The 27,337-nt window shown below is 33.7% G+C and overlaps 1 protein-coding gene across 2 annotated transcripts in view; it reads right to left on the bottom strand.

The window, feature by feature from the left end:
* Window positions 1-592: 592 nt before the first annotated feature.
* The window catches only part of DNAAF6 (dynein axonemal assembly factor 6), a 32,890-nt gene continuing 6,145 nt past the window's right edge, over window positions 593-27,337 (bottom strand). For both annotated transcript variants that reach the window (XM_036227165.1, XM_036227166.1), the window contains exons 3-7: window positions 24,093-24,165; window positions 21,947-22,052; window positions 19,473-19,569; window positions 5,215-5,300; window positions 593-758 (exon numbers count right to left, since the gene is read on the bottom strand). In XM_036227165.1, the coding sequence (XP_036083058.1) occupies window positions 629-758; window positions 5,215-5,300; window positions 19,473-19,569; window positions 21,947-22,052; window positions 24,093-24,165 (492 nt within the window). In that variant the 3' untranslated portion in view covers window positions 593-628. The remainder of the gene's footprint in view (window positions 759-5,214; window positions 5,301-19,472; window positions 19,570-21,946; window positions 22,053-24,092; window positions 24,166-27,337) is intronic.

The raw sequence follows: 27,337 nt of genomic DNA, 5'->3' as shown, positions 1-27,337 counted from the left end.
ACCTGTAAATTCTATCTAGTTATCACTATAGGAATGAAATAGCTTTAAGTCAGGCTGATAAAGGCAAATATCATATGATCTCACATGTAGACTCTAAAGAAAATAAATGAACAAACAAACAATTATAGAGAACCAATGGTTGCCAGAAGGGAGGGAGGTTGGGAGTCTGGGTGAAAAGGTGAAAGAATTAAGAAGTACAAATAGATAGTTACAAAATAATCACAGGGATGTAAAGTACAGCATAGAAAATATAGTCAACAATACTGCAACAACTATGAATAATGCCAGGTGGGTACTAGACTAATTAGGGGGGGGTCACTACATAAATTATATAAATGTCTAACCACTATACTGTACACCTGAAACAAATAAAAATAATATCGACAACTGTAATTGAAAATAATTAAATAAATAATAAATGAAACAGCTTATTAATATGAGAAAATATTTCCTACCAGAGTAACAGAAATGATTATAAATGGTCAGGATATCAGTAGAATTGAATTTAGGCCCTTTCTGAAGTATGTCAGAATAATAAAAAGAAGATAAAAAACATTAATCATTTAAAATTTTATTTTTATTTTTTGTCAGGACTGTTTTTCCACTTTCCCTCCTTATGCATGCAGTTTCAGAAGAAATTAATGAAATCTAACTCTCTTTTCAAAGTCACAGTGACTTCAAGAGTCTCAGTTTCCCGGACGTATAAAGCTTTGGCACTGTTACAGTCCACAGGATGGGGAAAGTTCAGCAACAGCTTCCTAAAAATTGAAACAAGGAAAATAAAATAAAAGCATAGAATCAGCTTCCTAAAGTGATATCAAAAAGGTATCACTTTCAATAAGGCAACAGAAAGCAATATATACCATTAGAATGTTACAAACCAAAAAACAATATTTAGACAGTGTAAGTACTGAACCAAAAGTATGCTTAAATAACACAAATAGTATACTAGTTTTTTGGCCTTAAAAATCCAAGTAGTGGTTTTGATTCCCCCTCTTTTTATCTAAACTGAGTTCATTTTGCAGTATAATATTATAGTCTCATGCTCTGTTTATAGGCATAGAAATTGAATCATCGCAACTTTAAGTTGGTTGGATAGATCTGTTGCCAGTCATACTTATGTGTAGATGGAATATGGCTGGCTGATACAAATATGAAAATTGGAATGGTTCTATAAGAGTCTAACACAACTTGAGGCTGAGTCTCTGCTGCAGGTGTAGTTATTGAAACTCAGCCTGGAATGATTTCAATACCAGATCAGTGAGAGTGCTTGTCTTTGCTTGCTTCTGGTTCTTTCTACTATACATTGACAAAAATTCCCTGTGAGAGATTATTGTTTACTTTGCAGTTGATGGCTCAGTTGCTGGATAGCTGAACACTTTGGGTTTATTACTGAGATGTGACATCCATAATTCTGTCATAATGTTATGAATCTGAATTATGCATGGGGTACGCACATGCTAGTATCTGAAGAAAGTTAAATGCATGAAACACTTGCTACCTCACATTCTTGATAGAGAAGGCTTAAGCACCTCTATAAAAAGGGATAACTATGTATAATACCAGGTGGATACTAGACTAATCAGGAGGATCACTTCATAAATTATATAAATGTCTAACCACTATGCTATTCACTTGAAGCCAACAAATATTAAACGTCAACTCTAATTGAAAAATAAGTGGACAGAAAAGCTCTATTATAAAGTATAAGATCGAAATTAGTAAAGTAATTTGGTATTTATTAGAAGTACTTATTGAATACTTGTATAAAGAACTAATGTTTGAAAACAAAACCCTTGAGAATCAATTGCCTCTTTACTCATTTGCAAAGACCTAAGTTCAAGACACTGGACTCATTAAAAGTATTTATCACACGTTTGTGCAACCTGAAGGAGAAATTTTATATGACTCTTATTCCATTTCAGGTATTTGGGGTAGGAGAAACAGCTCCCTCCACATTAAGTAATGAAATCATGATATTTGTTCATGTAGCTCTTGATATTTGACATCTCAAGAAAAGTAGGTGCAGAAACATTTAGAGTACATCTTTCTAAAGTTGTTAGCAGTATATAGGTTGTGCTAGAGTTAAATTTGCTCTATCCCTTATTCTACAGATGATAACATATTCACTATAGAAAGAAAGCAAAGCTCAGTGGTGGTAGCTTCACTGCACTAAAGATAACTATAAATCAGCTGAAGGAGTTCCAATGGTTCCAATGATAATGCGCATTTCTCGGTCCAGAGAGAAATAAATTCAAAAGAGACAGTGGCCATTGGAATGATCCATCTATCCTTGTATCTCTGTCTAATCTTTAGTAGAATGACTTCACATATTAAAATTTTTAACAATACAAACTGTGCAACTTATTTAGGGTCTTAGAAGAAGGAAAGTATTTTTGTCTACTCTGTTTTACTGTCTGATCTCTGAACTTAGACTTGCATTTAAACAAAATAAAATTCTACAAATATTTAACCATGTACAATTCATTGAAGAACAAGGTTGTATCTTTCTTGGTGTCCCCCCAGTGTTAGAAAACTTTATAAATGTTTGCTGAGTGAATAAATAAATGAACGAAAAGAAAATCTGTCACCACAAGAGATATTTGAACAACTACTATAGATTAGTACTATAAAATATGAACATTTAAACCCAAATCCCTCTGCCTTTACATTGATAATATATTTGCAGTTTAGGCATTGATCAAATGTTTATCCAGTGCCATTTTCATTATAAATTATTTAAATATAAATGACAATATATGAAAGTAAAAAAATTATCTATATAGTGAATTCTAGTTTAGAGACTTGCATGCCTAAATTTATATTAGAGAATTCAAGTTGATATTGCTTGCAAGAAATTTAAATAAAAGACAACCTTGCTCTGTGTATATTCATGTAATGCAGTTTTAATTTTATGGAGTTAATAAGTGATTTGATTACATATCTGAGTTAAAAAACAGACATGGCCTTTTTAGGGCTTCCTATTGGAGACGTAGCTAATTTCAAAGAAAGTGCAGAAATAACTACTGAGCTGTATAATTTACTATTCCATTTAGAAAACTTTTTTTAGGTATCAATGTCATTGAGCATCGACTTGAAATTAATCTAAATTAAAGGAGCACAGCAAAGGTTAGGATGTGTTTTTATTATCACAGTAAAAGAATTCATTTATTATATTCTTATAATTCACTTTGAAAAATAATGATACTTCATATGAAGACAAAAGTCAAGAGATTCTGAAAAGTTATCCAATTTTCCGTCTTTCCTCTTTCCATCTACCTCATGTTGGGAATCTATATGCCAAAACAAGTAGTTACTAAAAAACTAAAGAATTCAGCAAACTGCTTTTTTCTCTTTGGCTTGTATAATGCTAAATATCTGGGTATTATTATTAACTACAATGCAGTTGATTATCATTTGATATTATTTATTAGTCAATTCTGTGAAAATGAACTCATTTGTTCTCTGTCTTACATGTATATGAACAGAATGTTCTCTCTTATCTTTCTTGAAGTAAGTAAACATAGTTTTACAGGGTGTCAAAATTAGAAACTATAAGACATGTTTCCAATAACACAATTTCAGATAATAGCATGGCTCCAAAGAATGCTCAAGTGTTTAGAAAAAGAGATTTTAGAAAACCTTAATTCTATCTTCTGTCTTCTATCTTAATTAATGTTTTTTTTTCTTAAGAGACAGTACCTCTCTGCACTGAGCATTTAATATAGAAGTACAGTATGATCAAAATGACATAGTGCAGCTCACATTCTAAATAGAAAAGTATCTCTGTACAACTCTCATTTAGTGAGCTCTGACTGATATCTGGAATGATAGCATACCCAGAGCAGCTGCCTAAAGATTGATGGAGACAGTAAGAACTGCTAGGGGAATGGAAATTAACTTCACGGTGTATAGATACGTGTGTGCTTTTAACAAGCACACAAATATCATGGAAGATTGTCCATTTAACCAACTTTCCTTGTAAAGGTTGGGTAAAAGAATAAATGTGTGTATAATATGCAATGAAAAAATTACAATACTCCTGGAAGTGAATGGTAAAAATAGTGGAAGTAATTTTTATAATATGAAACAATTTTTTTGTGAGAATACATTTTTTGAAATTACTATATAAGTAATGAGAACATATTTGATATATTTTCATCTGTAGGTCATTTTGAGTTAAATGCATCTACTACAGAAATCAAAGTTAAGCTATGTATGTACATTGGGTTGTTTACACATAAAAGTTTTTTGTATGAGTGATCTACTTTTTATTTTTTGAAGTCATAAGATCAACCAAGGAGAATTATAGGTAGTGATAATGGAAGGAAGAGAATGCACCAGCAGCAGACTGCTCCCCACACTCAGTTTGCAATGATGGGTTACAGAGGAAGAACCACTACAATCAACCAAAGTGTACTCACTCCTATACATCCAGATGAAATGCTAACAAAGCAATGAGTTAGATAGTTTATCTAGCACACACCAGGTTCCATTGATTCTCTCTTTATAGAGTTAGTTTTGGGAGACAAGACTGATTTATCCAAGTTTCAGTATAAACATTTTATATCAATTTTACTGTGCATACTGTGTTTTGGGGACATGATTTGAACCTGTGTAAAAACAAGACTATTTTGAAAATATCAAAGTGTTTAATTGAATCATTCCATTATATCTGAATTATTTGAAAATATATGCATGCAACTTGAGGATTGAGTAATAAATTATCTGTTAAATATTTTAAGTGATCGATGACAAGCATTTTTTGTTGATGTTTAGATGAATATAATCAAATTAACCTTAGAGCCCCCACCACATCCAAAAAGTTTAAAGATATTACTTCACTTATGCCATCACTGTATAAAAAAGAAGAGAAAAGAAAAAAAACAGCAAGACTTACAACTGAAGGGATTTTCATGTCTAGCTATTTTTCCTGACAGATAAACCAATTGTATCTGAATGTCAAAGACTGTGTTTTGGTGGTATCAACCTACTCCAAATGTATGAATGGACAGTAGAAAAAAAATTTAGGTATTGCCAAATACACTTATGTTTATATTATGTAGATCAAAGATCTGAATGATTAACTTACTTTTTCATTTTTCTTCAGACTTTAGGGGTGATGTAAAATAACTATGTACACTTTAAATAAGAATATTGATGAAAAATTCATTAATATTATAATACATTATTCTAGTTCTAAATTCTACTTACTTATTAGGAGTGCGAAGGTCAAGGATCATTTCCTGGATATCAATTTTAATTTCAGAAGGGTTTGTATTTGGCAGTTTAATTTTAACCTGAAAGAGAAAATCAGAAGAAAGATACGATTGCCTTGAAGAACCGTTAATTTGAACAGTACAAGAAAATATGGGGAAATGAGAACTTATATAAAATGAGAACTTAATAGTGCCAACTATGTTCCAGGCTATGCCCTTTCCTCACAACAACCTTGAGAAGCAAGGATTATTATCCCCCTTTTACAGATGGAGAAACTGAGATACAATGAAGTTTAGTGAGTAGCCCAAGGTCTACCTGACTAATCTGTATGTAATTTGACTGAGGTCTATTGATCCCAAAGCTATAGAGAAACACTTTGGTTACTTGCCTCAAACCTTCATTGTCTGAAGGTACATACTAGCACAGCTGCTAGAGAAGGGGACCTTCAACTGCCTTTATAGCAGTGAGCTCTTTGTATAAAAAAAAAAACGGTTAGTTGTCATATTAGTTGTGGGTTGATGATGCCATCTAGTAATCTCCTGGTATAAACTCCCAGACCACAATTCCCAGAGAAGTGTAGGAGTCCAGAAAAGTTTTTAATGTAATAAATGAGAACATTAAAAGCAGGTATTAAAAAAAGTGTATATAATGTTTTTATTCACAACAGCAGTATTCGCAATAGCCGAAAGATGCAAACAACCCAAATGTGTATCAACTGGTGAATATTGATAACCCAAATGTGGTATATCCATACAATGGAATATTATTAGGCCATTAAAAAGAATAAAGTACTATTACGAGAATGGACCTTGAAAACATTAAGTTAAGTGAAAGAAGCCAGGCATAAAAAGCCATCTATTGTAGGACTGAATGCAGACTGGTGGTTGCCAGAGGCTGGAGAGGGAGAAGAGTGACTATTTAATGAGTATGGATTTCCTTTTGGGTTGATGAAAATGTTCTGGAATTATATATTGGTGATGGTTGCACAACATTGTGAATGTACTAAATGTTGCTAATGATAAATTTTATGTGTATTTTATCACAATACAAAGTTTCATTTCTCAATATAAATTTAATTATTTTTTATAGAAGTTGATTCTATCTGTCTATCTATCTATCTATCTATCTATCTATCTATCTATCTATTTATCTATCTATGATAACATGGCATATGGCTTCAAAAACAAAGAAAAAACAACCTAGGGTTAAGGCAACCTATGAAGCTATATCTAAAATGAGCTAAAAGACTTGATATATTGGACATCTGGTGATTTCAGAGCTTGAATGGCAAGGATAAAGGCCATAGGTTATAAGGGAAATACATATCAAATAAGTGATGGGAAAATGGAATTTCTTGTAAGAAACTTAAAGTAGACAATAATATTTTTGCAATATAAAGGATGTGAACCAATACATGTCTGTGAGTTATAGCTCACTTTATTAATTCTGTATATAAAAGTTATTTGCCAATAGAGCTCTAGAGTTCCTACTATCTAAATATATCCTATAGTTAATATTTTCATTAAACAAAAAATACAAAAAGCTACCTATTGTAGGATTCTCTTTATATGCAATGTCCAGAATAGGCAAACTCATAGAGATTGAATGCAGACTGGTGGTTGCCAGAGGCTGGAGAGGGAGAAGAGTGACAATTTAATAATTACTTCTTGATTTATATTTGGAAAATTCAAATCTTCATAATTAGACATGCTTTAAGTGAGAGAAATAGAACATTTCTCAAAAAGGTAGTTATAAGCACTCTATCTCAAAGTAAATGAACATTCTATAGGACAAAGATAGACCAATTTTTACTGTAATAATGTTCATATCTGACAGTCAAGTTGAGATGTTCTTTAGTTGCAGGATGACTCATGTCACCCGGACCAAGGGATACAAATATTTGTTTCTTTAGTCTGAAATGTTTAGATCTTTCAAGGGAAGATTATTTCCCCCAGAGTTTGAAATGACATTTGAGGGAGGAAAAAAATTATGACTTCTATGAAATTTAGATACAACTTTTGGGTATAACTTTAAAGTGGTTTTTGAAATAATTTCCAACTCTAGTGAGGGGGGATTCATAAACAACTAGTTATTCCTCTCAAGGAAATTAAAATTGTGTACTAAAATGGTTTCATGAGAAACAGGAGAAGGAACAAATTAAGTGGAATGGTACACATTAATATCTCATAAGACAGAAGGTTCACTGAAGAATCATAATAGAAAAACTCCTGAAACATGAATCAGACTTCTTTAGAGATACTTGTAATGAACACCTGGTAATTAGACATGATTATGTATTGACTTCTGATTTTACCCAAGACCTAACTTGTCCAATGTTAGTAAATACAGTATGTCACTGACCAAGCAATTAAAGGGATTGACATTTCTCTCTTTAGATAAGATACAAATTGAATTTATTTCAAAAAATAAATTATTTTAATAGGTAAACTAAGAAAAACTGCTAATAATTTCATAGGGGAAACTTGCAACCTTTGGGGAGCTCAACTTTTGGAGTCAAACTTGGGTTTGATTCTGGTTCTGTCACTTATAAGTTATTTATTGTTTATCAGTTATCTATTGTTGCATAACCAAAACAAATCACACACCCCCAATTTATGACACAAAACAGCAATAAACATTTATTGTTTCACACATTTTCCATGAATAAGAATTTGGGAGTGGCTTATCTAGGTAGTTCTGACTTAGAGTGTATCAGGTAGTGAAGATATTGGCTGGGGCTGCAGACATCTGAAGATTTTATCGGGGCTAGAGGTTCTGCATCTAAGATGGCTCATTAACATGGCTGATGGCAGAAGGCCTCAGTTATTCAAAACATGGACTTCTCCATAGCACTTAGGTTTGCTTTAGTGTCCTTATGACAAAACAGCTGTCTTCTTCCCAGAGTGAGTGATCCAAAAGGGCAAGGCAGAGGCAATGCCATTCTTTCACATAGCCTCAAAAAGTGTATTCTTGATTATAAGTCAGTGAAAAAAAAAGAAATTGAGGAAGATACAAATAAATGGAAGCATATACCGTGCTCATGGGTAGGAAGAATCAACATCGTTAAAATGGCCATACTGCCCAAAGCAATCTATAGATTCAATGCAGTCCCTATCAAAATACCAATAGCATTTTTCAGAGAGCTAGAACAAATAGTCCTAAAATTTATATGGAACCATAAAAGACCTCAATGCCACGGCAATCTTGAGAAAGAAGAAAAGAGTTGAAGTATCACACTAGCTGATACCAAAGTATACTACAAGGCCTCAGTAATCAAAACAGTATGGTACTGGCATACAAACAGATATTTCGAATCAATGGAACAGAATAGACCCCAGAAATAAATCCGCACCTATACGCTCACTTAGTATATGACAAAGGAGGTAAGAATAGACAGTGAGGTAAAGACAATCTCTTCAATAAATGGTGTTGGGAAAATTGGACAGATACATGCAAAAAAAAAAGAAGAAGAAGAAGCTGGACCATCTTCTTACACTGTATAAAAAAATAGACTCGAAATGGATTAAAGACTTCAATGTAAGGCCTGAAACCATAAAACTGCTAGAAGAAAACATAGGCAGTAAACTCCCTGATATTACTAACAGGAATTTCTTTTTAGATATATCTCCTCAGGTGAGGGAAACAAAAGAAAAAATAAACAGATGGGACTACATCAAACTAAAAAGGTCTTGTACAGCAAAGGAAACCATCAACAAAACAAAAGGACAACCAACTGAGAGAAGATATTCGCTAATGATACATCTGATAAAAGGTTAATATCCAAAATATATAAAGAACTCATACAATGCAGCAACAACAACAACAACAACAAAAACAAAAACAATCCAATTAAAAAATGGGCTGAAGATCCGAACAAATACTTTTCTAAAGAGGAAATACAGATGGCCAATAGACATATAAAAAGATGCTCAAGTTTGCTAACCATCAGAAATGCAAATTAAATGCAAATTAAAACCACAATGAGATATCATCTCACACCTTTCAGAATGGTTATCATCAATAAATCAAAAAACAACAAGTGTTAGCAAGGATGCAGAGAAAAGGGAACCCTCATACATTGTTGGTGGGATTTCAAATTAGCACGGCCTCTATGGAAAACAGTATGGGGGTTTCTCAAATAATTAAAAATGGATATATCTTTTGACCCAGCATTTGCACTTCTGGGTATTTACCCAAAGAAAACCCAAACAATAATTCGTGAAGACCTATGTACTCCAATATTCATGGCAACACAATTTACAATAGCCAAGATATGGAAGCAATCTAAACGCCCATCAACAGATGGTTGGATAAAGAAATTATGGTTCACATATACAATGGAATATTTCTCAGCCATTAAAAAAAATGGAATCTTACCATTTACAGTGACATGGATGGACTTAGAGGTTATTATGCTGAGTGAAATAAGTCAGACAGAGAAAGATAAATACCATATCATTTCACTTATATGTGGAATCTAATGAACGAAAAAACACAAAGTAATCATAAACAGACTTATGAATATAGTGTACAATTTGGTGACAGACAAAGGGGCAGGGGTTGGGGGGTGGGAGAATGGGGTGAAGGGTTAAAGAACTACAAATTAGTAGTTGACAGTTGGTCATGGGGATGGGGAGCATGGCATAGGGAATGCAGTTAGCATTAATAAGATGGCTAGGTGGAGGGCCAGGGGAGGGAGGGAGCAGTTGGAGGGATCATTTCATGAACTATATAGATATCTAAGCAATGTACTGTGTAAATGAAACTAAATTAAATAAATAATTTTTAAAGGTATATTCTTTTATTTCTGTAATATTCCATTGGGTATACAGGTCAGCCCTATTCAATGTTCTCACAAAAGGACTACACAAAGGGAATATCAGGAGGTAAGAATTTTGGGGGGACATCTTGCAAGCTGGCTACCACAGTGTCCATCACTAACCTTAATTCAAACCTCTGTCTTCTGGCATAATTAGTAACAGAAAATTCTTCTGAATAAAAAGTAGCAGGAAAAAAGCACACTAATTTAAGTTTTGCGAGATTCCTTCTTCCCGCTTTCACCTTGTCTTTAGGCAAGTAGTCAAAAGTATTCACTTAGCGTCTCTCTAGGAATTCACTTTGGGGCTTTCTTTAAGATAAGTTAAGGTAGGTCAAATTGCTTACAAGTTATTTTCATGGTCCTTCATTTATTCCTCTTCATGTGTTGTAACAGAGCTAGGCTAATATACTAAAGCCTTTGGGAGAGGGTCATTAATGTGGGATTATCATTTTGGATTTTAAATTTCCTCTTTCTTATCTTGTTCTTATTGACAGAATTATAGGACAAGATGGTTCCTAAAGAGATTATATTCCTATAATCCATAAGTAATTAATATGGATTCCCCAGATCCTCAAATAAGTGTCTGTGATCATATTATAAGGTGTTTGAAAATTGAAATGAGAAGACCAAATAGCAAGTGTTCCAGAGAGTTCATCCTTTCTGTTTCTTCTTGAACTGCCACTTCTTGACCACCAGAACAGATGAATAAATGAAACATATCTTATTTGTAACTTGGCCAGTCTATGCTTTTTACTGGAATTTCAGTGAAGCTTAATATATACAGAAGGGTTTGAGCTGACACTTTGAAAGATTTTCTTATTTAATTTATGGGTTCTAGATAGCTCACTCCAAAACACTCACAGCCTCACCACCACTAACTGTCTTGAGACCACTAGAACTAAATTCATTATATTTTTATCTCTATTTGTCAGTAAACACAAGAAGCATCTGGATGTTCATATCTCCTAGTTTGTTTACATTTCCTACCCCTTCCATTAGGTCCTCTGGAACACATAGTACATCATCCTTTATCTCATAAGCCTCTTTGGATATTCTCTTCAACTTCTTAGTCTAACTGAAATCTAGATCTCGCTTCTTGACACTGCTCCCCTTATAGCCTTTTCAATTGGTGCCTGTTTTTTTTCTCCCATATCCCTTAAATCACTGGGCCTGCCCCTTCCCTCCAGCTTTTAAAAATAAATCTCATGTCTTCACACTATGCCACCGATTACCTTCCTTGTTGCAATTATCTACCAATTCCTGGGGCACGCTCTCATCCTAATTTATCTAACAATTCTTTGTTCTCCATCGATATGTCTAACATTACCTTCTGTCTTAAATCTTGGTGATTTAAATATCCACTTAGATGACTTTTCTGACATCCTAACTTTACCTCTTCATCTCCTCCAAGTCTTTGCACAAATATTGCCTTCCCAGTGAGACCTTCCCTGACTATACTATTTAAAATATATGATTGCCACAAATATTAAGAAGGCATTTGATCAAATTCATCATCAATTCTTGCTTATAACAATAAAATCAGAATAGAGAAATAATTCCTTAAACACAACCAAAAATTCAGATTCAGGCTGAATGAAAAAACACTAAAACATTCAAATTAAAAAGAGAAATACAAAATAATGGCCAATTTTTGCCACCATTACGTAATGTAGTTCTGGAGGTACTAACTGATGAAATTAAACAAGAAAGAAATAGGAGGTAAAATTATCATGATTTGAGGGAAGAGCATTTGAAGTAGGATGAACAGCTAGGAATTGGAAAATTACTTGATATATTGAAAGATCAGAAAGAAGTCCAGGGTGGCTAGAACATAATGAATGAAGAAGAAAATGTGGCATCAGATGAAAATGAAAAAGTAGGCAGGACTCAAATCATATAGGGCCTTATAGGTCAAGACAAGGAGCTTGGATTTTGTTCTAAGTGCAGTAGGAAGCTGTTGCAGGTTCTGAGCAAAGAAGTGATGTGATCTGATTTACTTTTTGAAAGAATCTCTCTGAACACCGTGGAAAGGCTAAAAAGAAGCAAGAATAGAAGGAGGGGGATGAATCAGGAGGGAATCATAATGGTCCAGTTGAGAGATGATGGTTTAGACATAATGGTAGCTGTGGTGGTAATAAAAATTAAATGGATTTAGAATATATTTTGAAAGTACAGCCAACAAAACTTGCTTATGGATTGTAAAGGTTTTTAGGTTATTCATTAAAAGTAAACAAATATGACTGCTTTAACCTTAAGAGAGAAATCAGGATTTGAGAAGCAGACCATTCAAGAAACAAGTGAATTCTCAGCAGATGAGCAGACACTTTGCTCAAAATGATTGAGTGTCCTTTCTGAGATGAATACGTGTGATAAACATATGACTCCTGGTTGTGTCCTTTACTCTCATCCATTCTCAGTGATATTTAGAGGTGGAGTAAGGCTCATATCCTATCGAGGAGGTGACAATGAAAAAAAAACCTAATGGCCTGTTTTTTAGGTCACATCAGAATGTTCCCTTATCAATATAGGTCCATTAAAATGAGAGCACCAAAATATTATATATCCATTGCAGCTCAAAAAGTGTATCAGGCTATGTGCAGGCTGCTTTTCCCCTCTCCTGGAACAAATGATGGGTCATTTGACAGAATATCAATAACCCTAAACCCATTCATTTTTGGATTTTGGAGATAGTCTTCTATCGAAAATCCATGGGTAAAAATAGGAACTACTGACCTTCTTCCCCAAGGCACTCATCTCCCTTCCTTCCAAAAATAGTCCTGTGGGGAAGCCAGGCTCTCTCCTTACATATGTTTGATAACTAAAGTTCCTTTACTCACACTCCCCAACTGGCATCCAAGAGGTCAGGTACCTCAGTCAGCTCTATTTCTCAGGGGTAGGGAGGTTCCCATTCTTTCCTACCTTGTTTATATGCCAGTTTTTTGGCTTCCTCCATAATTATTGCTTGTATCTCTTAAGTCATGCCACAATCCTAACCTCACTTCATTGATCCGATCCCTCTTGGTTTTCAATATGTGGCCTGGAACTGGAGGGAGAATTTACAATGTCTCTGTTTGAACTCTGTCTCTGATTGTTGACCCCATCCTAAGGGCCACCTATTCTGTCCCAAATTAGTCCCATTTCTGCAAGTTTCCTAGTATCCTTATTAACATCTCCCCATCTTTAAGCATATACATGCTACCTAAAATCAGTTCTATTTCATTTCAAGCCTAATGCAAAACCAGCACTCTGTGGTAATATATTCTAACTCCTGCAAAAAGCAAACACAAACTCTGAAAATGAACATTTCCAGTCCTTGTCTTTGAGTTCCACATAGATTTGTGTTCTAACAGTTTACTGGACATTTCCAACAAGATATTCTACAAGCAGTTCAAACTTAATATAACCAAAACAATATTTTTCTCCTAGAACTCTGTCTTCTTTCTTTTGCATTCCATACCTGATCCCCACAACCCAAACAAAACTGCCCTTTGTTTACTCTCATTTCAAAAGTAATAAATGGTAATTATAAAAAATATGGAAAATTCAGATGAACAAAAAGAAACAAAAACCATCTCTAAGACTTCTATCCAGAAGTCTACCAATTTACATTCCCATATCTTAACCAATGCTATCACTATTCATCTAGTCACCCAAGCTAGAAATATGACTCCTGTTTCTCCTTCACAAATCACATTTGACCATTTTCTAAATCATATCCATACTACTTTGCAAATGTCCACTGAAGTAATTATTTTCTATCCTCATTGCCATGGTCCAGGCTTTTACTTCTCTCACCTTAACTAGTACAACTGAATATCAACTGGTTTTCTTATCAGCCTTCCAAACTCACACTCATCTCCTACCATAATCTTCACTGCATTCTTCACCATAATCTGCTACTAGAGTTGTTCTGAAATGTGCATCTAATCATTTAACTCACCTGCTTTAAAACATTTAGTAATTCTAATGACTCCAATATAAAGTCCAAATTTTATGGTGACTTAGTCTGTTCAGGCTGATATAATAAAATTCTACAGACCAGAAGTCTGAGCATGCTAGACATGGTCATTTTCTGGTGAGAGCTCTCTCTCTCTGGCTTGAGAAAGACACAGTTTCACTCACATGGCAGGGAGAGATAGCAGGCAGAATAAGCTCTCTAGTGTCTCTTCATATATAACCATTAACATCATCGTATGGACCACACCCTTGTGACCTCATCTAAACCTAGTTAATTCTCAAACATTCCATCTCCAAATGCTATCACACATGGGGTTAGGGCTTCAGCATATGAATTTGTGGGGGATACAATTCAGTCCATAACACATGGTATGATAGTCAGGGCTTTTACAACTATCTCTAAGTTGCCTATTCTTTTTAGGTTTTATTACTCCATGCTAGTGCACTCTGGAGCTTCAAAATCATGAGTAGTTTTCAAAACATATGTACTTTCATGGCATTATGAGTTTTCTCATGCTGTTCACCTTGCTTAAACACCTTTTCCACCCTGACAATTATGTTCTTCAAATGTCCAGGTCAAAGGCCACTTGTATTATGAAGTTTGCTTAGGCTTTCTCCTCTTTGTGCCCATATCACTTTGCACTTATTTCTATCACTTCAAATTGCCTGAGTTCAAATTGTAGTTCTACTACATTCTAAATGTATGACCTTAAGCAAATTATTTAACTTTTTTGTGCTTCAGTAACCACATTTGTAAAATAGGGATAATAGCACTGATTTCATAGAGTTTTGGCGTGAGGATTAATGAGTTATGTGCACAGTTCTTAAATAAATGCCTGGCACCTAGTAAGCATTATATAAATTGTTTGCTATTATTATTATATTATGTTAAGTGAAAAACATCAGGACAAAAACTTTTATTCATAGACTGTAAATGTAGGAAAATTGCTCCACTATGGCGTTCTGGCAATTTTGCAGTATCCATATAGTCCACGTAGGCAAGGCTCAACTGTGGTCTGTCTCCAGATCTTGGCAGAACATCATGTGATCCTCTTGGAATGGGGAAAGATAGGCAGTCTTGTAGGGAGTCGCCTAAAGGCTATTTCTTATCTGTCTTTCTGCCTTGTGGGAGGCTCCTTATCAGGCAGAAGGCTGCCATGAGGCAGTTTCTCAAACCTACTCCCTGATTTCAGCAAGGCATAGGACTTTCCACTTTCCTCCCCTTAGCTATAGATGCAGGCTAGAAAACAGCTTAGTTGCAGTCTAGGGTTGACTCTTCAGCCTCTTCAGTTCGATATTGTCCTGTGGGGTAAAGGGACACCGGGAGCTGACACCATGCTGATCTTACATATGATGTCTGTGTAAGTAATAAACTATATCCATTTGATCTCATTGTTTCCTTATCCGATAAATCTATGAAAGTCTGTGCTTCTGCTTATGGACTGCTTGATCTCTTGACAGTAAGCGCCTTAAAAGGAGGAGAAACTAATCTGTTTTGTTCAACACTCTATATCGACTATATAACCTATAATAAGTACTCAATAAGTATTTGTTGAATTATATATATATATATATATATATATATATATCAAACAATGATAAACATGCATTCAAGGATATATAGTCAAGGATAAATATCAAACCCATTATAGTGAGAGCCTTGTGGGGAGGGATGAAGAGTATAGAGGAAAAAAGAGAAAATAAAATATAAAATAAAATAAAACAATGCAGGGCATTCTACTCATGAGGTTTAAAGTAAAACAAACATGTCACCTAGGAGGAAAAAGCCCTCTAGCTCACTTATTATTTTCTCATTAATTTATATGAGTATTTCATACCTTATAAGCTTGACCTTATTTTCTCTAATGAACCGTAATGTAAGGAGGAAAGACTAGATTGGCATCTTTCAAACTGTGTTTCAAGGAGCCCCAGTTTTTCTCATAGGAACTGCCTCATGGGTGATAGTACCATTTGAACCAAGGTAGGGGTACTTTTATGTGTTTTATATGTTGGTCTTTCTCAAAGAATTTTATTTGATGAAAAGAGTTGATAGCTAAAAACAAGGCAAAGCAAAACAAAACAAACTTGCAAACCACTAGCTTAGCTCTAGCTCTAAAATTAATATACAGTATGATAACTTTAGTTAATAATACTGTATTGAATACTGGAAATTTTCTGAGTAGATTTTAGATGTTCTCACCACACACACAAATAGTAACTCTGCGAGATGATATGTTAATTAGCTTGACTGTTACAATCACTTCACTATGTATATGATATCATTTCATCATGTTGTATACTTAAAATATTTTTATTTAAAATATAAAATGCATAAATATGGATTAAGGCAAAGGAAGTTTGGTAGCTACGAATTCAAGAATAGAGCAGGAGGCAGAATTTGGATAGTGGAGCTCTTTGTGTTGGGGTTAGAAAGAAAAAATGGAAGGTGTGCTGAAGATATACATATTCCTAACAGAATTTTGTTTAGGACAATTGCTTTCATTTAGGACTCATAAATCTTGCTTTCTTATTTGTAGTCTGGGAAAGGTAAAGAAAAGGGTGGTCCTTGTGAATTTTTAAACCCCAAATCACTCTTTGTACTTAACCAGATTGTTTATTCTCCTATTAAAACCTTACTCGGCTTAAGCAGAGGTCTTCTAAAAGTCTCTGGGCTGGATTGTTTTGTATATACCCAGTCCAGGACCCAAATAATATATTTAGTCAATTCTAATGTGCAATTTCCCCTGCATTTTAATATTTCTGATATTAAGATGCATTGCACAATCGACGTGCACATTTAATGAGGTAGCATACCTATTTTCGTTTGTTATTAAATAAATGGCATGTTTATAATTTGATGATGTCTTACATTTGAGGAAGTGCTATATTATCAACAGGAATAATAAGTATATAAATTTGAGCAAGAAACACTTGCAATAGGGTCAACAACCTCTTTAGTCTGAATCTTACAAGTGGGGTTATGCAATGATGATGGATGTCATCATTCATTTGCCTACGGGATAAAATTCAAGCTAAAAATGAGGGTTTTTTTTTTCTTTTTTGAGAATCAGCTTACCACTATCCCACTATCTACAATTATTCTTTATTCTTATTATACTTACTACTTACTCAAACAAGCCATGCTCTTTCATGCCTGGATACTTTTCCATGTGTTCCTACCTCTGCTTGGGATGCTCTTCTTAGAAAGTTGTCCACCATAGAAATCCTATACACCCAAAGACTGCTGATCCCTTTCTGCTTTATGTCACTAGGTACCTGGTATATACCTCTAATATGCGCTTACCATACTGAACTGCTATGATTTGTTAGGTGTCCATCTCCTTTATTGGAAATTCCTGAGGGTAACTGACTATTTCTTATTTATTTCTGTATCCCTAGTACCTAGGACGGTGTCTGGTATGTAGTATTATTCACTAAGTGACTATATGAATAAAAAGAAAGAAGAAAAAAAAGAACAGTATAATGTGGTAAAGTGTCATAGCACCAATAAATGTTTCTTTTGCTGCTGCCATTCATTGGGGTTCATTTCTTATCCAAACCCTCTGAACTCCTGGGAGACTTACAATTGTCAACACTGAGTTTAATTGTTAATAATAAAATCAGTTCATTTGTGTTAGTTTTGTCTCCCCAGTTGATTATAAATTCATTAGAGGGAAAGATCAAGTCTTTTCTGTATATATTTGTTGAGTTTTAGATAAATTGCATATTCCTATTCTGAGTTGTGATTTAGTTTTCATGATTCCTCATTCAGTATACCTTTATCATTAATACTAGTAGCAATTTGCATGAGAGAGATGGAAAAGCTTACCACTAGTTCTTTATAACACACTGTTGAAGAGTCTTTTCTTATCAATCCTAGGAATATAGCCTTAGTTCCCACCTGCTATTTGTATATCATCTCTCGCAACAGTTTTATTTATTTAGAGCCTAGAATTCCTCCAGAGTTTAGAGCAATCTTCAATACTAGACATCAAAAATATAATTTTACAGTAATTTAAGAGAGAAGAATTTGAATATTACTGGTAAAATCCTGGGAACTAATTACTTCAAGCAAGATCACTTGAAACCTTAACTCATTTGAGTTTGAAAAATCTCCTGAAGTACTTAAAGTCACTATTCCTGTTATGTTACTTGATTCAATTGAATGTCTAAGATTTTGCTAATAAGAGAAAAACTTGAAGTTCACACGAAACAGAGATTCCATCTATAATTTGTTTCAGGAAAAAAATATTAAGAATCTCCTATGTACTCTTTACTATAGAGCAGTGGTCCCCAACTTTTTTGGCACCAGGGACCAGTGCCAAACACAGCCCTGGATCTCAAAAAATAAATTCATACCAGAAATAGTGTATTATATCATATGATTCTATTATATTTATTTGTAAATCTTATCCATGTGTGTAAGGTTTATTTATTTTGTATATGTTTGCCAATTTTAAACTGTCTATCTCATTATTCCTTTAATGCCTGAAAAGTAGAAATCACTATTTCTAAATCTAATGCCTGATGATTTGAGCAGAGCTGAGGAGCAGGTACAAATACAAATGAAGCTTCGTTCATTGGCCCACTGCTCTCCTCCTGCTGTGTGGCCTAAGTTCCTAACAGGCCACAAACCTGTGCCTGTCTGAGGCCTGGGAGTTGGGGACCCCTGCTGTAGAGTATTGTAACAGAGGGAAGGAAAAAGATAGAAACACAGCCCTGGATCTCAAAAAATAAATTCATACCAGAATTACTAATGTATATTGCCAAAATGAGTTGCATTATACACTCTTGGTTAGACCCATATATTTTAACAAGATCATTACAAGGCTCAAATAACAAAAATAAGGTGGTTTCATTGATATCGTTGACATTGCTATTGTTATTATACAGAAACAGTGGCTTAGCAAAGGTTGTCCTCCAATATGCTGTAATGTCATTCATATTAGAGAGCCAAGTAACACCTTAAATGTCTTTTCAAAGTTTTAAATCAAAAGTTCAGATCTGAAAATTAAGAAACCCTTTTTTAAGTTTCCCAATGTAAGCCAAGTTATTAAAAGAGATACGGACACCAGAGAAAATACATTCTGGGAAGGAAATACTTCTTTCTGATTGCCTGTCAACTTATCAGAAGTTAATAACCAATCAGATGGCATGCAGAGGACAGAACTAAGATGAAAGAAATGCAGTCCAATTGGATTGGGCAGTTTTCATATGATCAGAAATAGTGTATTATATCATATGATTCTATTATGTTTATTTGTAAATCTTATCCATGTGTGTAAGGTTTATTTATTTTGTATATGTTTACCAATTTTAAACTGTCTATCTCATTATTCCTTTAATACCTGAAAAGTAGAAATCACTATTTCTAAAGAGTTTACAGCCTTGCCTATACTGTTATGTATACAATAGGCAGGCAGTCAATTTAGCTATAATGGTCATAAGAAAAATGACTAAGGGAGGAGAAGCTTACCACTAGATCCTCACAACATGCTGTTGAAGAGTCCTTTCTTGTCAATCCTAGGAATATATCTTCAGTTCCCACCTGCTGTTTGTATATAAGCTCATATCTGAAAAAAAAGTTATTGATACAGAGACTCGACTGAAAGAGTAATTCCCTGTCATAGAATTAGAGAATTAGATACTTATGAGACTATGCCATTATAAAAAATATATATATAATAAAATAAAAGGACTAAATGGAGTACTTGCAGTTTTTCAGGCCTATAGCAGAACATGAAGGAATAGAAGTCTAGAAATTCAGTCAAAAATACCTAGCATTGTAAATCAGGATTTATGTCATATATACTTCTTTTCTAAAATAAAACTTGTTTTAAAGCTAAACAAATGAAATGGATTAAGGGAACTTCTAATAAAATTCTAATAAGATTCAAAGTAGAAGAAAATAGGAAAGTCTTTTCAAGGAAAACAATGACTCAGAATAGTGGGCCCATAACCTGGGATTTGATGGATGGGTAGAAACTCTCCTCTGCTAAATTTAATCCACGGAGTTAGAAAATCCAGGTTTAGTACCATTTATATCATTAACTGTGTGACCTTAGTCAAGTCACAAACTCGTAGAGTCTTGGCTTTCACATTTGTACAAGTTATGGATGGGAATGGGTTTGAATTAAATGATCTCTATGGTCTTTTCTATCTCTAAAATTCTACAATAGAAACGCTGGTAATGTAGCAAGCACAGCTATATTATAGTATTTAGAATCTAGTCCTACAGAATTCTTAGTTCAATGAAAGATTGTCTTGGTATTTCACACATGACATTTCACTTGGGCCCTTAGAGATAGGATTGCTTATAGAATCATGAAGCCATTATGTACTTTATCATTTTAGATGGAACAAAGCAAGTATACATTTACATATGATCTTTTCTGTTGAATTCTACCCTAACGAAGAAATGGTAAATCTCTGGACAGGAAGACTAAAGGATTACATTAAACTTCTGACAACTAGCAAATAGGAATGTCCAAGAATGAAAAAGGGATTTCTTTGAGTTGGAACAGGACTAACAATAAGTAGCTATATGGGGCATTTTTTTTTCTTAACAGGATATAACATCTATCAGATATTTACAAAGTTGAAGCCAGCTTAAAATAAAACAGAAAGTTGTCGATCCATATGCCTATGATTACCAAATAGATTTGCACTAGCTGCTTCTCTTCTCCTCATCTCCAGATGCAATTTTCCAATTGTCTACCATATAAATTTGCCTGATGTCCCAAAGGTACCTCACAGTCCACACATCCAAAATCATACTTCCCCTCCTCCTATATTCCCAATTATAGTTAATTGTTCCACTATTCACCCAGTCACCAAAGCTAGCTACCTCAGCATCATTTTAACACTTTCTTCTCATTCATTATAGCTAATCAAATACCAAATCTGCCTTCAAAAATCTCTCAAATAAAGAACATCATGCTTCTCCCCAAGGCAAGTGGCTTAAATCAGGCCCTTATTATCTTTTATTTGGCCACTAGTGAGTCCTTTTGTGAACTGTCTATCCACGTTCTTTATCCATGTTTCTCTTTACCCATGAGGACATTTTGAAATATATTTGCATGAAATAGAAAATAAAGACTTAAAAAAACTTAAAAAGCATTTCCTTTTATATACTGACTAGATTAGTTAGACATGTAAACTTTCATAAATGTTCTTTCTACAGAACATTAAACATCAGGAAAAGTGAAAATTTACTCAAATTTAGAGCTTGCCATAAATGGATGTTTGACATTTATTAGACAATATGACAATTGAGTGACTTGATTCTTACCTTTCATATGGAAGTGTGTTACTGTAGAAACATAACCTTTGATTTACTCTCTTCATTCTTAAGATGCAGACAGAAATGTTTTTTAAATCTCCTTTGATTTTTTTAATGAGGTTTATGGTTTTTTTGACATCGAATATGTGAGAGCTGTATACTTTTTTCCGGTTAATTATCTGCAGTCTCCCACTGCTTCTATTTTCAGAACTGACTTAGAAAATAGAAGCATACCCTTTTTTAAAGCATAAGACACAGTTTTATAGTCATAGTCAATGTAGAACATTGAATAATTAAGAGCAGGTCTTTGACATATAAACATGACATAATAATTTAGTTTGCATGAATGTTTGTAATTTAATAGGCTGTTTTCCCACTGTTGGTTCCATATTATACAACTAACTGACATTAAATAAATTTATAATAAAAATGACTGTGTTTTTAAATTTGTTTTAGATAATAAATGAAAGGAAGGTCTTATGTTTTATTGTTAGTTTCTGCTTTAGAATGGAAAAAAAATACCAATTACACATGCTTTCCGTGTATCATTGTAGTTTTAGCTTTTATATGGTAGAATTTACTTTATGAATCTTGTCAAAAATAGAACAGTATCAAATGACAAATCTAGTTTAAACCCCTAAACACATTCTTAGCTTCATCTGACTTACTCTGGTATTTCTCTAACATCCCACATGTCATCATGCTCTGCTCTTTCTGGAACTTCATCTGGATTCCAGATTTCCTCATTAGTCTTACCACTGGATTGAGGGATGACTGTAAAGAAATAGAAAATAAAGCTGAAGTTGTTGCCTATTTTCCCCCTTGAAATTGTACTTCTTTACACCTAGTTTGGGATTATTTAAGTAAAAAATTTTCTATTTGTAATCACCAGCTAGTTTTTTGTTCAAAACAAGCTAAATTAGTAACAACTAATAAATATTTTAATCAATACACAACTGATACATTGTAGAATTGTAATAATAATCATAGGAAATTTGGAGAAGACATATAAGCAAATAGAAGAAACTAAAATCTACAATCCAAATGCCAGGAGATAAGTGATGTAGCATTCTGGTGTTTATCTTTTCAGTCTCTCTCTCTCTCTCTCTCTCTCTCTCTCTCTATATATATATATATATATATATATGTATAATATATGTATATATATATACACACACACACACATATATATACACACACACATACACGCATACATACATATATATACATATATACATAAATATATTTATATATACATATATACATAATAACATGTAATATATATTTAATATATAAAATAACATTATATAGTATATTATATATAACATATATGTGTAAAAATATTGCACATTTTCCAGAAACACAAATAAGATCATATGTAAAGAACAAATCAAACATGTAATTAATTTGGGTTAGGTAGAAATGTCTTATCTTGCATTGTGTTTTACTATATAAAAGCCCTTTGATACATTTTCCATGCAAGCATGACATAATTCTTAAAAATATACCATAACTTAAGGAAATTTAAGATGATAATTTTTTAATCTAGTATTTTCATCATGTTGACAGAAAATCTCTGTCATTTGTTCTTTATGTAGAATTGAGCATGTGCCTGAGTTTCTACATGTTATCTTTAAATGTTTAAAAGTAAATAAGCATACAAAACCAAGCTTTTATTTGTTCTATCAAAGCAGCAAATGGAGACCCACATTAGGTGCAGAACTTTATTTTGAGTCTTTTTAAGCACCCCCTAAAATGCACCTAATGGTCAAGTTTTCAATTCTGTTAATCCTTTTGAAATTATCTGCTTCCATCTAGCATGAGCTTTGTAAAGCTTAATTACATATTTATCTATAACACTTTACATATGACTCATTGTTCTCAGAATTGGGAGATTATTAGACCTACAAGCAACACAGAAATACATCCAAATTTGAGCTAGTCTTCCATGGAGTGAATATCACTTGAATGAGGCAAATAACTTGAGTATGTAGAGCAATAATAACTGAAATTTTGAAATCATCACCTCAGACCTCATGTTTATCCATTATTTTAAATATTTCTCCAGATAAAATCTTTTACAATTAGCTAAATTGATGAGAGGATTTCACTTCCTTTCCCTGTCCACCTTCTAGTAACGATGATTATGACCAACAGAATTAAAGGCTTTTGTTTTTAAAGACATGTAAAATGTTTGGCTCTGTGAAAACGTTTAGGCCAACATGCTGGGAAAACATCCAAAAAATATTTATTCTAGTTTATTGGACCTGTGACAATATAAATCAAGCCATGGGCTTTAATTTATAAGTATTTAAGATAAATTTGTGTAGTTTTTTGTTTTATTGTGTTCTCCAAAAGACTATTAACTCAATGATTTCCATTGTAATCTCAGAGATTATCATATTGCCTGGTACATAACAGGCTCTCAATAAATATTTATGGAATAAATTAATGAGTGAATTCTGTGAAATTGCCAGAATATAGCAGAGTAGAAAGTGAAGAAGCTAAGCATCTTCGTAACTAGACCCTAAACAATAAGTTATTTGACCACATATGACTTTGTGGTTTTCCATCTCAGGAAATATGCCAAAACATGTGAATAATTCAAGGCAAACTAATTTCCACTGGTAGAAAAATGTCATATTTCCAAGAGTAGAGTAAAAACAGCATTTTTATATGTAAATGGCTGTTCATCATTTCCACTGTTATTTGAGTTCACCTTTAATAAGTGCTAGTGGTGGTATTACTTTCCCTATAATTTCACTCCTGAAGATGGTACTTATTTTGACCTATACATTTTATTAAATAACTTACCTTTGAACTCTTCTGTTTTTGGTGGTCCAATATTCCCAGGACCCATGGCTCCTATTGCAGATGAACAATTTGACTGGTAGAGAAGATAAACAGTCTCACATTCTATAACTACTACTTGTCTAACTTATATGGCTAGTAATACTTTAAATTCAATAAGCTTTCCATCTAAAATTTTATAGAGCTTCCCAGTTTAATTACCCATTATTGTTATACAACAGAGAGACAGATATCCAGCATTATTTTGAAGTGTTTTCCTTGTCTTTTCAAAAAGTATTTGGTTCAATAGACCCTAAGGCAGAATTGATCTTTGATCAGAATAAATCCCTAGTCCCAGCTCAGTGAATCATGGATCCCTGGAGACAGCGAAATGTGCCACATTCATCTCTTTAAAGGTTAGAACAAAGTGTTAAAAATAAGAGCATTGACACTTTTATGTTTTGGCAGTATCTGGTCACAGTTAGATGGGGGATAGAAGTATGGAAAAGTTTTATAGAAATAAAAACAAAACACTAAGTAGAGTCTAAGTATTTGAACATCAAATGGCTCATTGAAAAGTCTGGATTACAGCTTTTATTTCTTTCCACTGTGGATGTGAAACACTGCCTCATCACACCACATCATGACACTGAACTAGTGGATTTAAACAGCAGCCCTAAATTAACAGTGTCAAATACATGCTGAATCACTATAGTCTTCACACATGTTCAAGTTTATTTTGCCATATTTTGTGCAAGAATACATACCCCCATACGACAGTCCCTGATGCACCAGTACAAGAACAGTTTTCCTTTTTCAACTAAACATAACACATATTATACCAACAGTATACTGGTAATCACTTCATTGGCCCCTCTCAGGGGTTCTTTGACATTTTAAGAAAATCTCAATTTTTTACTAATTGTTCTTGCTAATGTCAGACTTTGCACTTCAACTTACTCCATTGCTGGCAGTTAAAAAACTCTTATCTCCTTGGATCCTGGCAAATAGCACCACCAGCTCTAATCTCCCAAGACCTAAGACATGTATGAAACTTATAATGTCCTGTTTGGGCAAGAGGAATAGTGTCTGTCCTTGAAGGTGGTGAAAAAGCTCACCCGGGTGTTTTTATGCTAAACTATTCCAAAAGCTATAGATCAGAAATTAATTTATAACATCTCAACAGTTTCTGAGACAGTAACTATTCCTTTCCAAAAGTTGCTTCAAAAGGTCTATGTACACAGTTAAGGTGTTACATGCATTTTTATGGGAAAATTCTAAGACGATATTCTGTATTTTTTTTTCTTTTTAAGCACTAAGTCCATATAAACTTGTAGTGCTTTTCTTAAATTATTATTCACCAGGATACTAATAGTCAACCGGGATAAAGCATTTCTTGGAACATGAGGGCCTCTCATTTTGTCAAATAACTCCTTCCACGAAAAATTAAAATCCATAGAAATAAAAACTTGAACATTACTGATAAAAATGGGTATGCCATTCATGTACAATGATGATTGGGTCAGTATGTCATAATATAGGGGGAATTTCAGTTTATTAATGAAAATAAATGATAAAAATAAAATTTTCAAGTGAAAAGATGGATCAAGATGATAAAAACATTAAAATCCATCTGGCAACTGTTTTTTTTATATAAGAATATCATTTCAGACTTTACCATGAATCCATATCCAATTATCTGAGCAATTTATCAGTGCAATTCATGCCACTTTGCAAAATGTAAGAGTTAGAATATCCTTATTACAGTGTCTGTGAAGAGTGGTGAACTGTATTTCCCCACAGGTTTTAATATCCCCTTGTGAGTTAAAAAAATACAACAGATGTACTCTATTTCCAATCTCTCAGATTCATCAAAAACACATCACTCTTGTAATCATTTCACAGTTCCCAGGATTAATACATGTTAAAAAATGAAAAGCCATTACTCTCCTGGAAAATTTAATAATTCATTAGGAACATTAATTATTCTCCCACTATTCTGATAATTCAATTCTATATCCTCTAATGATATCTGTACTGCAGTATCTGAATGACCAATTATCTCAAAATTGCTTATAATCCATATATACAGAATCATAAGTTATTGTAGTAATTTTCCTCTATAAACTGTACAATTTGGTAAAATTGTCCTAGTCTCTCTATTCTCATAAGCACTCATCTTTACACTGGAAACACATCTAGATGCAAATAAACATATCCATATTTAAACACAAAAAGGAACAGTCTGTGTAACCAGAGTAAATCCTCTCTGAATCTGTTCCAATTAAAAGTTCCATTTCCCTTTGTTCAAGATCACTGTTTCTCAAATACTTGGTATGCTTTTTGTATCTGACATAACCCCAAATTCCCAAGGATGTATCATTCTATTTCAGCTAAGGTAGCAAAAATGAGCTTGCCTTCCCAACCGCATTGATGCATTCTGCCTAATTTTTTCTCCTGAGTCATTTGTTGTATACCTCCAATGCTGTTATTAACACCTTGATTTTTCTTTATTTGCTTGGTCTCTACTAAGACTTTTCCCTGACTCAAAATTCTTGGTTCCTGATCCTGGCCCCAAGCTGACTCGGTTCCCCTCTTCTACAAAGTTTATTTCCATTGCATGACTTATTTGGTTCTGCCCTGTTCCACCTAAGCTTTTCCTGGAGAGTGGAAGCTAGACCCAGTTTCAATATGAGCTACTAAATTTGCTGCTTTTTCATATTATACTTGTTTTTCCACACTATGGCAAAAAAAGAATTCCGAGAGGAGCAAATTGATATGTATTTTCATGGGAGATGATTTGCTCATGGTAAACCGGTCATAATAATGAAAAGGACTTCATTAAAATAAGTTAAATAAATATATATCTTCTGCTATAGTATGATATTTCTGCCCAAAGTCTGATAGCCAAGGCCCACTGATATCTAAGAAGTAGGAGAACAAAGATCAGGCAGTCACACAGAAGTATTTTGATTATACTGGAAATGCTGGTAGTGACTGTGGAGTGGCCAAAGTTTGGCTCATGGAACTCTACTACGCAAAATGAAGCCCATCTTGTTGCTGCAAGCCTCCCTGAAGTTACCTTCCCTGACCTCAAATGCTATTCAACTACATAATTACATTCCATAGCTCTATATGTGCATGTACCCGGAAGCCAATTTGAGTAGGCTGCAGCTAGTTTGTCCTCTTATTTGGCTCAGAATATTTTCTGTTCTGCTTTCATGTGTAGACAAATAAAAAAGAATAAGGGACTGGATTTAGGTGGCATA

This window comes from Rousettus aegyptiacus, unplaced genomic scaffold, assembly GCF_014176215.1.
Source record: "Rousettus aegyptiacus isolate mRouAeg1 unplaced genomic scaffold, mRouAeg1.p scaffold_m13_p_9, whole genome shotgun sequence".
Lineage (NCBI taxonomy): Eukaryota > Metazoa > Chordata > Mammalia > Chiroptera > Pteropodidae > Rousettus > Rousettus aegyptiacus.
This window is presented reverse-complemented; position numbering and strand designations above follow the sequence as displayed.